Source organism: Corticium candelabrum, chromosome 18 (assembly GCF_963422355.1).
Source record: "Corticium candelabrum chromosome 18, ooCorCand1.1, whole genome shotgun sequence".
NCBI lineage: Eukaryota > Metazoa > Porifera > Homoscleromorpha > Homosclerophorida > Plakinidae > Corticium > Corticium candelabrum.
Genome location: NC_085102.1, coordinates 5,325,920 through 5,338,419, shown reverse-complemented (window position 1 = coordinate 5,338,419; position 12,500 = coordinate 5,325,920). Strand labels below are relative to the sequence as shown.

At 43.9% G+C, this 12,500-nt stretch overlaps 5 protein-coding genes across 6 annotated transcripts in view; 3 read left to right on the top strand and 2 right to left on the bottom strand.

Moving 5' to 3' along the window:
• LOC134194022 (uncharacterized) overlaps window positions 1-1,315 on the bottom strand; it is a 3,713-nt gene extending 2,398 nt beyond the window's left edge. The window contains exons 1-5 of the mRNA XM_062662917.1: window positions 971-1,315; window positions 878-914; window positions 228-368; window positions 104-175; window positions 1-54 (exon numbers count right to left, since the gene is read on the bottom strand). The exon at window positions 1-54 is cut by the window's left edge and continues 58 nt beyond it. Coding sequence (XP_062518901.1) covers window positions 1-54; window positions 104-175; window positions 228-368; window positions 878-914; window positions 971-1,066 — 400 coding nt within the window. The 5' untranslated portion in view covers window positions 1,067-1,315. The remainder of the gene's footprint in view (window positions 55-103; window positions 176-227; window positions 369-877; window positions 915-970) is intronic.
• Window positions 1,316-1,668: 353 nt separating this feature from the next.
• LOC134194096 (papilin-like) lies at window positions 1,669-4,246 on the top strand. Its single transcript, XM_062663000.1, has 4 exons — window positions 1,669-1,891; window positions 2,026-2,156; window positions 2,216-2,335; window positions 2,404-4,246. The coding sequence occupies exons 1-4, from the start codon at window positions 1,709-1,711 to the stop codon at window positions 3,962-3,964; spliced, it is 1,995 nt and encodes a 664-aa protein (XP_062518984.1). The 5' UTR covers window positions 1,669-1,708; the 3' UTR covers window positions 3,965-4,246.
• A 355-nt stretch (window positions 4,247-4,601) lies between these two features.
• Window positions 4,602-10,427, top strand: LOC134193820 (activin receptor type-1-like). The gene is made up of 5 exons (XM_062662660.1): window positions 4,602-4,741; window positions 4,803-5,105; window positions 6,041-7,003; window positions 8,474-8,604; window positions 9,998-10,427. The coding sequence occupies exons 1-5, from the start codon at window positions 4,684-4,686 to the stop codon at window positions 10,127-10,129; spliced, it is 1,587 nt and encodes a 528-aa protein (XP_062518644.1). The 5' UTR covers window positions 4,602-4,683; the 3' UTR covers window positions 10,130-10,427.
• A 968-nt stretch (window positions 10,428-11,395) lies between these two features.
• On the bottom strand, window positions 11,396-12,253 carry LOC134194196 (uncharacterized). Its single transcript, XM_062663122.1, has 2 exons — window positions 12,048-12,253; window positions 11,396-11,951 (listed from the first exon to the last, which is right to left on the bottom strand). Exons 1-2 carry the CDS (start codon window positions 12,246-12,248, stop codon window positions 11,514-11,516), a joined length of 639 nt encoding a protein of 212 aa, XP_062519106.1. The 5' UTR covers window positions 12,249-12,253; the 3' UTR covers window positions 11,396-11,513.
• A 109-nt stretch (window positions 12,254-12,362) lies between these two features.
• Window positions 12,363-12,500, top strand: part of LOC134193562 (Golgi-specific brefeldin A-resistance guanine nucleotide exchange factor 1-like) — a 19,122-nt gene continuing 18,984 nt past the window's right edge. For both annotated transcript variants that reach the window (XM_062662387.1, XM_062662386.1), the window contains exon 1: window positions 12,363-12,467. In XM_062662387.1, coding sequence (XP_062518371.1) covers window positions 12,363-12,467 — 105 coding nt within the window. The remainder of the gene's footprint in view (window positions 12,468-12,500) is intronic.

The following is a 12,500-nucleotide window of genomic DNA, read 5'->3' as shown; positions in this document are numbered from 1 at the left end:
ATAAGAAAATTGATTGCCGCGCGTTTGATGTTTGCTGATTTTCTTTAAGTTCAACTAATAACGAAATTCAATTTTTCTGTATACATTACGGATAGGATCATACGTTTTGTTGCCACATATTTATCTGTTGACATCATAAGACGAAGGAAGTCATCAAAGTCGATTTCCCCATTACCTACACATACTCATTATGTTCTGTTGTCGATTTAAACATCTTTACTCACTACCTGTATCGATTACTTGTAGAATGCTCTTGATATCCTCTTGGGTGAGGGTAATGTCAACAGATTTCATTGTAGCGTCTAGCTGTTCAGCTTCGATTGTGCCGCCACCGTACTCATCAAACAAATCGAACACTTCCTTGAATGCTAACTCATGAAGTCAATATTAAAAGTGATAGTATGAGTGCTATACTGTCTATGTACAGTGTGGCTGGTTTCTCTGTCTTTCAGCTCCGTACATGTATTGTGGGTGTCTGTTTGTGTGTTGCTTGCCTGTTTGCTTGCATGCGTGTCTGTTGTTTTATCAATGCGGCAACATTTAATTACAAATCACAAACACCAATACAGGAAATCTAGTAGTCTGCATCTAAATTAGTCAGCAAGGACACAAGCTAAGGATTTCTATTCGTTTCAGATACGTAATGTTTTGGCAACAGCTGGAGACATCACATTGATCACTCTCTGCAAGTGAAATTGTGGACTAATTAGGGCCAATATTCTTTATTGATCTGTTTATGCACATGCTTGTATGCAATCTTTTCGACCGCATAGTCTTGTCACACAAGTTCGTATATACATGTACTCATACATGGACAGTTGGGATTGAAACATTTGTGTGGTTTGTACATTACTATGTGGGTCATTAGCTAATCTACCTTTTGCCTGTTCAATTTTCAAACCATACTTTTCTGCCTAAACACAAGATACAAATCAGACTGTCATATAATTTTATGACATTTTCATTGTACTTTCTCTTGGATTGATGCCTCAGAATTTGAAACTTTCGGGACAGGAACAACAGGAGTGGAAAGAGTCTGGTGATCTGTTGTTACGGATTCAGTCATCGCATAGAAACATTCATAAAGGTCACATCCAAAGAACAATTCATTTAGACGTCAATCACTTTCAACCAATCAAAAGTCACCACTTTAGTCACGTGATGACTACAATCATCAATTAGTCACAAGGCTTAGGGCTGTTGTAAGAACGGCTACATCAGCGCTATTCTTATCATTCTTGTGTTGTAATTTTGTAGCGAATTGCGATTATTATTATACATTTACTGTAATAATTTCCATTTATGTCAGAAAACTAACGTGGGCGTGGCAATCGCTGACTATCTACATGTAATGTTTCAGTACAGGTGCTAAGAATGCTAGGAATTATTTGCGGTATAAATAAATAAATAAATAAAATAACCACAACAATTTTAAAAGGCAAAAATTTCCATAATAAATAAATAAATAAATAATCAGTGAGTATAATAGACAATAGATAGAGTTGGGCAATACGGTTTCGTCACCGTCGCGTTATTTCTCTTTGTTTATTTACAAGTCCGAACCACGAATACAATCACATGATGACATGCGCCACCACCCAATGAGAACACACACACCAAATACGATGGTATGACGTGGGCGTGACCACAATATTTGAGTGTCGCCGCTCCTTTTCATCTCACGCTCATTCCTCTTCGTGCCGGCAGCATGGGCAACTCGTCGTCATCCAAGAAATCGCGCGGAGACACACGCAAAGGCAATAAACCGTCGCGAAAGTCATCATTCCGCCTGCGTTCTCGACGCCAGAAGAAAGAAAAAGTGCCACCGCCCAAACTCTACGTTAGCAATGCAAATGCCTCGTGCCGCATGGTGTGGCTCTACTGTCTTGAAGTAAGATATTCCTACAATCTAACGAGAATGCGTTTGCAGTCTCATAGATAATGCAGTTTGGATGCAGCGCTGGCGCTTTGAACAGGTGCCTGCCTATTTGTGTCGCATCTGGTGTCAATTGCGTTCTTTTGTAGCACGAGATTCCGCTCGAGGTGCAGTTTCTGGAGGATCGGCGCGGGCTGACGACGACGGAAGAGTTTCATTGTATGAATCCGTTTCATACCGTTCCCGTGCTCAAGGACGGAGACGTGGTGTTGTTTGAGAGGTGAGCGGGTCTGGCTGGTCTGTCGGGGTCATGCGATAAGCATGGCTTGTTGTTCACAGTGTCGCTATCATTCACTACTTGGCTCAGGAGTACACCAACTTTGCTGGATTCGGGTCGGATCCGGCGATCCGTGCGAGAGCCGGCTCTATTGTCTGTTGGGCAAGCAAGAACCTGTTGAAGTATAGTGTTACCGGATGTGATGCGGATGTGTGTGGATGCTCATTTTTGAGTTCTTTTTGTGTTACAGAGCGGTTGGTTATCACTACGTCTTTCCGCAGTGTGTCAGCGATTACAAGCTGCGTCCAGAGGAGGCAAATCGAGCGTTGATTGAGTATGGGTTCGAGGAGGTTCGTGCTATTTTGGATACGTTGCAGAGTGAGCATCTTACCAAGCATCCCTACCTGCTTGGTGATGAATGCACCGTCGCTGATCTGTGTGTGGCCGTCATTCTTACGCTCTTGGATTCCGTTTCGTTTGATTGGGATCCGTGGCCGAAGGTTTTCTCGTGGATGAAGAAGATGCGGGAAAGGGCCAAGTGGGCGGAGGTGAATGAAGCGCATGAGAAAACTGTCGATACTTCAGGCATGAGTGATGGAGACAGCAAGCGTGATAGACGGTACAGGCAGGTAGTTAGCATGATGTTGGTAGATGATGTAGACCAGGCAGATGAAGAGGAGACATCCGCCAAAGGAGGAGCCAACGGGGTGACAGTTCAAGTTCATGTGGATGATGGCATTGTGGAGGAAGTGACCCAGAAAGAAGGAGAGGGAAGTGTGGAGACTGCCGTTACAAAGGAAGTTGCCATTACCAAGGAAGTTGCCATTACCAAGGAGGTAACCTGGAAAGAAAACGATGCTCCAGCTGATCTCACAAACAAGGATTTGAGTGAGAAGGTAGATGTTGCCAACCAGGAAGTGAGCACAACAATGGAGTCTGCAGAGGAGAAGACATGTGAACCAAATCAGGAGACCGAGGAAAAGGTTGATGAGGCTAAGGAGTCTCCTAAAGTAGATGCGGATGTTGAGGAGATGGTGAGTCCAAACGCTGTGGAAAGTTTAAAGCAGGATGATGAACAGACTCCGAGTTCTCAGATGGATAAGGAGACTATTGAAACAAAAGAAGAGCAGAACATAGAGGAGACAGGACAAGGAGATACAGGGGAAGTTAATGTGGAAGTCACAGAGGATGAGCATGTAGCTGAATCACTTGCTGAGAATAATACAGAAGAAATTAATGATGAAGTTGATGCATTACAAGTGGTAGCAGATGAGTCGTCAGTAGACAAAGCTCCAACTCAAGAGGAAGTAGAGAAACTGGAGAATACCACAGAACATGATGCATCGACAGACGAGGCAATAACAGATGCAACAGAAGCAAAAGGACCAGAAGCTGTAGTAGCCAATGAGCCAACAACAGATGAGACTACAACTCAAGAAGCAAAAGGCCTAGAAGATGCAGCAGTAGCAGCAGCTGAGGCAACAACAGATGAGACTACAATGGAAGATTTGAAGGAACTACAAGATGCAGCAGCACATGAGGCACCAGCAGAAACAGTAGCACCTCAAGAAGATAAGCCACTAGCAAACACAGCAGAGGATGACATGGTAGTAGCTGAACCTCCACCTCAACAGGAAATCAGTACAGAGTCGAGGCAGGAAGACGAAGATGCCAACAAACCACAAGACGAATCAGAAAAACTTGCCGAATCACAAGTAGACGAGGCAGCAGTAGCAAAGGATCAAGAACAAGGAGTTGAAGACGTACACGAGGCTCTCACTAGCGAAAGTAAGCAGTCAGAAGATGATTAAGAGATGAAAGGATGCATGCATTAGCTGCAGTAATGAGTAACCTACTCTAGCAATTTCGTAGTTTTTCCTGAAGGCAATTTCTTGGTAGTGACCAGTTAGCACAGAACAGCACGAGTCTTATTACACGAGATGCAGTCAGTGAGATAAATTGCAACCTACTAAGGTGGACATTCATTGTGATGCATTTTGTTGAAGGTTCATGTCTCTAAACCTTCCAGCTTCTTTATTTAGTAGAAAAATTAATGTTATTGCAGTTAATTAACAAGCAGCCTAAGAAGTGTCTTCCAAGCATTTGTTTCAGCTTGTTTGTGGTTTTGCATGTTTTGTCCTTCATTTTGTCGACAATAGGGCATGTAATCTATTGAACCGGTTTCTACTAGTAGGTAGTGTGAGAGCCATCAAGAGCAATAGTCGTATGCCTGCATTTCTGTTGATTATACTGGTGAACTTCATCAATATAATAAATTATTTATAATGTTCCTTTTCAGCTTCGACGTTTGACTCCAAAAAGCAGGTTTTGTGAAGTTTTTGCAAGTGCGCAAAGTACTATTAGTAATGAATTGATACAACAACTGAAGATGTAATTTACAGTAAGGAACAGTTGATTGTGACGCCCACATACATCACATCCGGAGACCTCTATGGTAAAGCACGTTAAACATCCGGGGTCGAAGGATTGAGAATGGGGAGCTGACTTGTGTGCGTCCGTCTCCCCGATCATGAAACTGCTCGTTCTTCTCACATTTGGCGTATACTGCTGTCAGTTTCGAGTATCAGGTAACGCTCAACCTCAACATCCTCGATTTCGACGCACACTAACCCATTTTGCTCTTCGCAGCTCTCAAATGTTATTGTCATTCAGAAAAGGACCGGCACGAGTGCCCGCCAGACAGGACGTGTACGTTTACTGAGGACAAAGAGTGGAATACGTGTGTGCATGGGTTGTCATGGCATCCTGATGATGGTGGCGAGTGGTTTAGCTGTGCCAACGACTTCATCACTTTCCACAACCTCTGTCGCGGCGGATTTCAAAAGAATGTGCCTACTGTTCTTAGCTGTTGTAATGACCAAGACTATTGCAACAAAAACCTGACTCTACCGGCTATTCCAACGACGTCGGAGCCTCTGTCATCGCTTGAAGGTCAGAGAATGTTGTTGTTTGTCTACTCTGTCGCGGTTTGGATGCGGTTTTGGTGAGCGGTGTGAATAGCTACGATACCTAGCTGTCGATTGGAGTGATTCTCGAGCGAATCGAGTGTAATATCGTGGCGTTTCGACGCGTTTCTTGACGCATGTCATAGTCTGCGCGCCAACCATTTCACTCATCAACCATTTCACTCATCAACCAATTTTGCTCGTCTTGAGCGCCTAGGACGCGCTTTTAACGACTCAATCCCTAGATAACGTATTTGTTTCGTATTTTATTCGGATTTCTTCACGTTCAAGGTGCGTGCTTGCTCATTTAGTGCTTGTTTTGACTCATCACACCCACACACCACTTACTTCGGTGTCACCTCCTTTGTTGCCTAATCGGCGTCCTTTCTCGCTATTTGCGATACCGTATCGACAAGTTATCTTTCGCTTTACACATTGGCACAGCTGTTAGCGCCCAGGCATCGCCCGAGTCGCTCCTAGCTCGTCGTTTTCGGCGGTTGTTTGTAATCGTGTTGTATACGGGTTCACCACATAACTAGACGGCTTCTCACGTTTTGATGCGCAGCATACTGTCACTCAACGCTGTTAAAACTTGTCAGCGCTACAACTCGCTTTTCCACGAACTGTCTAAACGCAACTTCCGGTTACAATCCGCACCAATCTGTTGCTTGCTCACACAAATCTTGTTGTAGCGCGCTTTCCAGTAATTAGGGTATTACCCGCGCGTTATTAAGTTAATCACGCGTTATTGAGTTGGTTATCGCGCGTTAGTGATTTTGTTAGCGCGCGCTATTGACCTAAATGCCGCTAGTTACTACCAAGTTAAGGCTTCACACTTTAGAGAGTGTGCCTAAGGCTTCACACTTTAGAGAGTGTGCTGATTTTTGCAGTAATTTTTGATCATGTTATGCTGATTTCCAGGTACTAGTGGCTCATCGAGTTTCCCATCTGACAATAGTAATGACAACAAGCGTCTTGTACTCGGATTGAGCACTGCCATTCCTCTGGCTGTGATCTTTATTGTTTGTCTCGTCGTCGTGATTGTATGGCGTGAAAGCAAAGCACGACGACAACAAACCGTCGACCTAGAGGATATATCAACGATCCCCACTCTTATAACTCCAAAGGCTTTTTCATCTGGTACATTCAAACGAATCCCTGATTCACACCAGGAAGTCACGTTCACGTCAGGAAGTGGATCGGGATTACCATTTTTGCAGCACCGGACTGTTGCACGGCAGATCATTTTAGGCGAGTGTATCGGCTCCGGGAGATACGGCTCTGTCTTTCGAGGCACCTGGCAGGGAGAGGAACTAGCGGTGAAGATATTTTTATCACGAGACGAACAGTCATGGAACAGAGAGACCGAGATTTTTAATACCGTTTTATTGAGACACGACAACATCCTGGGATTTTTTGCGTCTGATATGGTCTCGAGCGGAACGAGCACAGAACTGTGGCTCATCACGCATTACCATTCGAACGGTTCCTTGCACGATTATCTCCAAATAAATGAACTTAACGCCGAGGAAACGTTGAAGTTAGTGTACAGCACTGTGTGCGGCGTAGTGCATCTTCACACGGAAATTCGTGGCACGCACGGAAAGCCGAGTATTGCACACAGAGACGTGAAGAGTAAAAACATTTTGGTGAAGAAAGACGGCTCGTGTTGTGTTGGTGATCTGGGACTCGCAGTCATTCACACTGTTGATCACGAGGGCCCGTTGGATGTGCCTGAGCATAAGGTGGGGACGAAGAGATATATGGCACCCGAGGTGCTGGGTGAGACGGTGGATACGTCACAGTTCGACTCGTTTAGGAGGATTGATGTGTATGCGTTGGGTTTGGTGTTATGGGAGGTTGCGAGACGATGTGTGTCTGACGGTGAGTTGTGATTGAAGAATGGCGATTTAGACAGAGAGACAGATGGATGCAGACAGTTGTGTGGACAGGCAAACATGTAGACATGCATACACAGTAGATGTATGGACAGACAGTGAGATGTGTGTGTGTGTCTGTGTGTGTGTGTGTGTGTGTGTGTGTGTGTGTGTGTGTGTGTGTGTGTGTGTGTGTGTGTTGTGTGTGTGTGTGGTGCATGAGTGTGTGTGGTTTCATACTTCACATTTAGTGCCTACCCTCTGCTGCCAATCAATGATATATAATTACCTACACTGTTTACTCAATTACCACAAATAGACTGCCAGTAATGTCATAATGAAGCCAGCAGCCATAATAGCTGTCTACACACACACACACACACACACACACACACACACACACACACACACACACACACACACACACACACACACATACACACACACACTACATCAGAGACAAAATGAGAAACAGCAACTTTTTGTATACCAGACACGTTTGCCTCACCATGTATTGATTACCCATTACGCATTGCCACTCTCTGGGCTGCTTTTCTCAACCTGCCCTCTTGTGGTCAAGCTAAGAAAACTCGGTTATGAAGTCAATTATGTTGCATACCTCTTTCCTTCACCCAAGTCAAATCTTTTGATTGGATGTATTCTCTTACGCGATAGCGACAGGTGGGTAATTCAATATTGTAGTGGAAGGCATCTTCATGTCATCACTGTGTGCCACCTTTGACTCATTCTTGGCTCACAGCTGTGTGCTTACATTGTGATTGCTTATGGACATGGAGGCACAATGCACTAGAAATTTTTATGTGTATGGTATGGTTGCTGTTAGACTTGTTTGTGTGCTGGTGTGGCATGGTTTCTCTTTTTGCAGTTTGTCAGTTTCTGCTACTGCTGCTTAAATTGTTTTGTTTAAAGATTGATAAGAAATGGCCTGAAATGGAGACTTGTAGGTCTCTGTGTCTGCTTCAGAAATTCGATTGATTCAGTTAGTTTGCCATATTGTTTGTTGTCTGGCTTTGGTATGTGGGACACAAGTTAGTGTGATACATGTGTACCAGTGTTAGGAGTGACACCTATCCTTTACACCAACAAGGTGTGTTCAGGATTTAGTGGTGATGGCAGTTTGGTGTGGGTAGTGAGTCAGTTGCTGGTTTGTAAGGATGGCATTCTTTCCTACTGTTACACTGTGTATGTCTCAAGACAATCATTTGTTACTGAAATGCATTTTTTATTTAATTTTATGAAGTGTTGTGTGTGACAGACTGGACAGTTGAGAACATGGTGGAGGCTAGTGTGGACCTCATAGCATCCATACTTGTATATGAATGTTGTCGGTCAATAGTGAGAATTACACCAGGCAGCTAGGACACCATCAGACTGCATTAGTGTAGTCAATTGGTTTAGCTCTGCATGTAGCGAAGCAAATGATTATGTTGGAGCGCAATGGTGTATGATGTGTTAGGTATTGTTGAGAACTACCAGGTGCCGTATTATGATCTTGTGCCTGCTGATCCATCGTTTGATGAAATGAAGAAAGTAGTCGTTGATTCAAAGATGAGACCCAAGGTGTCAAGCCACTGGCATAATAATGAGGTACAAATCAGCATTCTTGACATACATGTACACACACCTACACACACACACACACACACACACACACACACACACACACACACACACACACACACACAGGTTGGCTGAGCACATTAGACTATGCCCATTGGCTCATTATAGACAAATTTAATCTAAAAGTTTAGAGAAAACACACACAGACAAGCCTCATCTCTTATGTCTATGGACTGATGAAGTAACAATGGAAGATGATTATTGAGATGCACTAGCAAACAACTAATAGTTAAAGGAGCACTTCACTGGTCCGAGCATCTTTGACTCCGCCCTCAGCACTAAATGTTTTTTGGTCACACATCAAGTTGGGAAGTTTGGTGCTATCTTAGAGCACACTTGATAGCGGAGCATTATGCTAGGGTAGAAAAGAACCGTATGAGGCGGTTTTCCTAATAACGTCCCATAAGTGTAGGTTTTGTTTTACCGCTTCGTGTAGAATTGATATTTGCTTATGCGAAAGTAAAATGTGCTTTCGCATCACTGACTCACCTTCAATTGACAGCGAAAAGCACACATACGATGATGGTTCGGCTGTAGAAGGAAGGCACTTTCTGTCACGTGATTATCTGCGTGATGCACGTTTCCGTGTGTTTTTTGCATCACTCAAGCCCTTTTGTACTGTACTATGTATGGCCTCCATTCGTAGAAAGAAACACGGAGGAAAGTAGGAAAGACTGAGCGATTGCAAGTCGCTCAAGATGATCATGTGGAGTCTACAATGTACGAACGACTGAGTCGCTTATTAACTGTAACTTGCTCTCTTTCACTGTTAGAGTCGCCTGAAGTAGCTAACCCCGTCTCTTGTGTGCTCTAGTAGTTGGCCTCGGAAAGCAAGACCAAAACAATACGCAGCGCAACACAGCAAGCATTCGGTATACAGCTCAAGGTCTTAGTGTACGTTAATGTCTACTGCGCATGCGTCAATCGGTGAAGTGTTCTTTTAACCCTAGGCTTGCATGCCCTTGGATTATAGTAATGGGGCATCTGCACAGCGACTCATGATTGAACGACTAGTTACGCCTCGTGGGCATGCGCTCATTGTTACCCTATGGTTTAGTAGAGATGCTAGTAGTAGATACTCGTTGCTATGTCAACAACACAACACAGTTGTAGTTCTAACTAGTGACAGTAAATAGTTAGTGCGAAAACAATTACAGTCTAACTGGTGCAGAGAACAACTGGATAGCAGTTGAGTGTTTGGCATTTTAGTGCTTCTTCATTCTAGAAGGTTTTACAACATCTTGAAAAACGTCATATTGGCCGTTGTTTGTAGAAAAATGAGCTTTAAGGAGCTTCACAATGACTCATTATGATCACACAGCATTTACTCAAAAATCAAAAATTTAATTTTTTTATTTAGGTGTTGAAGGCTTTGGCCAAGCTAATGACTGAATGTTGGTTCGAAGACAGTCAGAGTCGTCTCACAAGCTTACGTATCAAGAAGACTCTCGCAAAGTTGTACGGCACAGAAATCAAAGCCGATGCCCCGTAATATATGAAATTGATATCTACATATATCTAAATACATAACAGTCGTGTTGATATCAAAGGGAATGTATAGTAAATGGCTGGGCTAGGATACTAAGTAACTGTATGATACGTGAGAGTCTGTATGATGTAGACGGATGACTGATTTTAGTATTTTGAGTAAAGCGGTAGTGGAACAGTAAGGGATATGAGATCTTATGATTTTTCATGTCTGTTGATAATTGAGTAGCTTTTGTAGCTTTCACAGTAGTTCCATTGTACGTAATACTACGTTGAGTCACAATACAATAATTTAGTATTGACTCGAGTGTTGTAGGTATGTGACTGGTTTGAATGTATTGGAAGGAAATCTTGCTTGAAACCCAACTGGTGTGTGTGTGTGTGTGTGTGTGTGTGTGTGTGTGTGTGTGTGTGTGTGTGTGTGTGTGTGTGTGTGTGTGTGTGTGTGTGTGTGTGTGTGTGTGTGTGTGTGTGTGTGTGTGTGTGTGTGTGTGTGTGTGTGTGTGTGTGTGTGTGTGTGTGTGTGTGTGTGTGTGTGTGTGTGTGTGTGTGTGTGTGTGTGTGTGTGTGTGTGTGTGTGTGTGTGTGTGTGTGTGTGTGTGTGTGTGTGTGTGTGTGTGTGTGTGTGTGTGTGTGTGTGTGTGTGTGTGTGTGTGTGTGTGTGTGTGTGTGTGTGTGTGTGTGTGTGTGTGTGTGTGTGTGTGTGTGTGTGTGTGTGTGTGTGTGTGTGTGTGTGTGTGTGTGTGTGTGTGTGTGTGTGTGTGTGTGTGTGTGTGTGTGTGTGTGTGTGTGTGTGTGTGTGTGTGTGTGTGTGTGTGTGTGTGTGTGTGTGTGTGTGTGTGTGTGTGTGTGTGTGTGTGTGTGTGTGTGTGTGTGTGTGTGTGTGTGTGTGTGTGTGTGTGTGTGTGTGTGTGTGTGTGTGTGTGTGTGTGTGTGTGTGTGTGTGTGTGTGTGTGTGTGTGTGTGTGTGTGTGTGTGTGTGTGTGTGTGTGTGTGTGTGTGTGTGTGTGTGTGTGTGTGTGTGTGTGTGTGTGTGTGTGTGTGTGTGTGTGTGTGTGTGTGTGTGTGTGTGTGTGTGTGTGTGTGTGTGTGTGTGTGTATCATATTGTACCATGTAATTGCTACTGGAACCTACAAACACTTCAACAGAAGTGGACATCAGACGTAACCTGATTGTATGTGTCTGTTGTCTGTCTGTCTGTCTGTCTGTCTGTCTGGATGCCAAACTTAAATCAAAACAAGTCCAGTAGCATCGCCGTTTGCTAAAAACTTCTACGCTTCACCAAACTATACAAAATTCTATTGCCACATTCAATCATAACTGAAAAATATCGTTCCAGCAATACATCAGAATCCATTAATTAACCCTATTTCCCATTTCCTACATGTCAGTTGCAACATTTTCCTTGCTTTGTATTGATATCAATAGGAAGGCTAATGGCTTTCGGCACTGCCGCGTCTGCCAATTCGGTCACAATCGTATCAAACATTTCCTTCACGTTCGTGTTCTTCAACGCCGACGTTCTAAACACTCTGCATATCGGGTAGTCACTATGATGCGTTTCCACAAAGTCATCGAGCATCTGATCCGATATAAAACTCTCATCTTCCTCATCACTCGCCTGCAAGTCTATCTTGTTGGCAATCACATAGTAGCGAGCATCGCTGTTGTAATTCTTTGCATCTCGCAGCCAATTACTGAGCGAGATGAGTGACTCGTCGTCATCCACAGCACACACAAATAGAATGGCTTGTGCACGTCTATACACACTACCAGTGAGACTCCTCTGATGCAGCTCCTGACCAGCAGTATCATGAAGGGTTACCTGCAAGTGGGCGTGGTTAGTAAACAGTGGGCGTGGTTAATAACGTAAGAAATTGCTATATAAATTGATATTTAAAGATGTTGCAATTTTTCCTACTCGAAGTGACTTCCGTCCGACTAGAAATGACTTGGTGCTGTCATCTGATCCGACCGTCCTCTCTTTCTTCGTCTCGTGTGTGATTTCTCGTTCTGTGCACTCGTCCTCCTTACTGAAGCGCAGAAACAGCGATGTCTTGCCTACATTGGCGTCTCCACACAAGGAAACGCGTAGCTGCCAATCACTTGCCAGACTAGACATTGCCACGTGTCACGTGATTAAATTATTTATCACGTGATTATGCATATCACGTGATTATATGTGTCACGTGATTATTTGACATCCGTATAGGCCACGTGACTTCCTTCATCGTTCATGGAGGTCCCGAGAAATGGACTGTACATCGTCACCGGGGAGATATCGCTGGTTCTTGCGGCCATGCGCCGCTCCGCACGCTACGCGGCATTGGTTCGAGCTCACGTGAGTAGGGGCCTCCTTTGAGGTTACAAATGA

Coding starts and splice junctions, on each gene's coding strand:
- LOC134194196 (XM_062663122.1), bottom strand. CDS start 12,248: ATGTCTAGTCTGGCAAGTGATTGGCAGCTACGCGTTTCCTTGTGTGGA. Junction 11,952..12,047: donor TCGGACGGAAGTCACTTCGA/GTAGGAAAAATT, acceptor GCCCACTTGCAG/GTAACCCTTCATGATACTGC.
- LOC134194096 (XM_062663000.1), top strand. CDS start 1,709: ATGGGCAACTCGTCGTCATCCAAGAAATCGCGCGGAGACACACGCAAA. Junction 1,892..2,025: donor TGTGGCTCTACTGTCTTGAA/GTAAGATATTCC, acceptor GTTCTTTTGTAG/CACGAGATTCCGCTCGAGGT. Junction 2,336..2,403: donor GCAAGCAAGAACCTGTTGAA/GTATAGTGTTAC, acceptor TTTGTGTTACAG/AGCGGTTGGTTATCACTACG.
- LOC134193820 (XM_062662660.1), top strand. CDS start 4,684: ATGAAACTGCTCGTTCTTCTCACATTTGGCGTATACTGCTGTCAGTTT. Junction 5,106..6,040: donor GCCTCTGTCATCGCTTGAAG/GTCAGAGAATGT, acceptor GCTGATTTCCAG/GTACTAGTGGCTCATCGAGT. Junction 7,004..8,473: donor GAGACGATGTGTGTCTGACG/GTGAGTTGTGAT, acceptor ATGATGTGTTAG/GTATTGTTGAGAACTACCAG.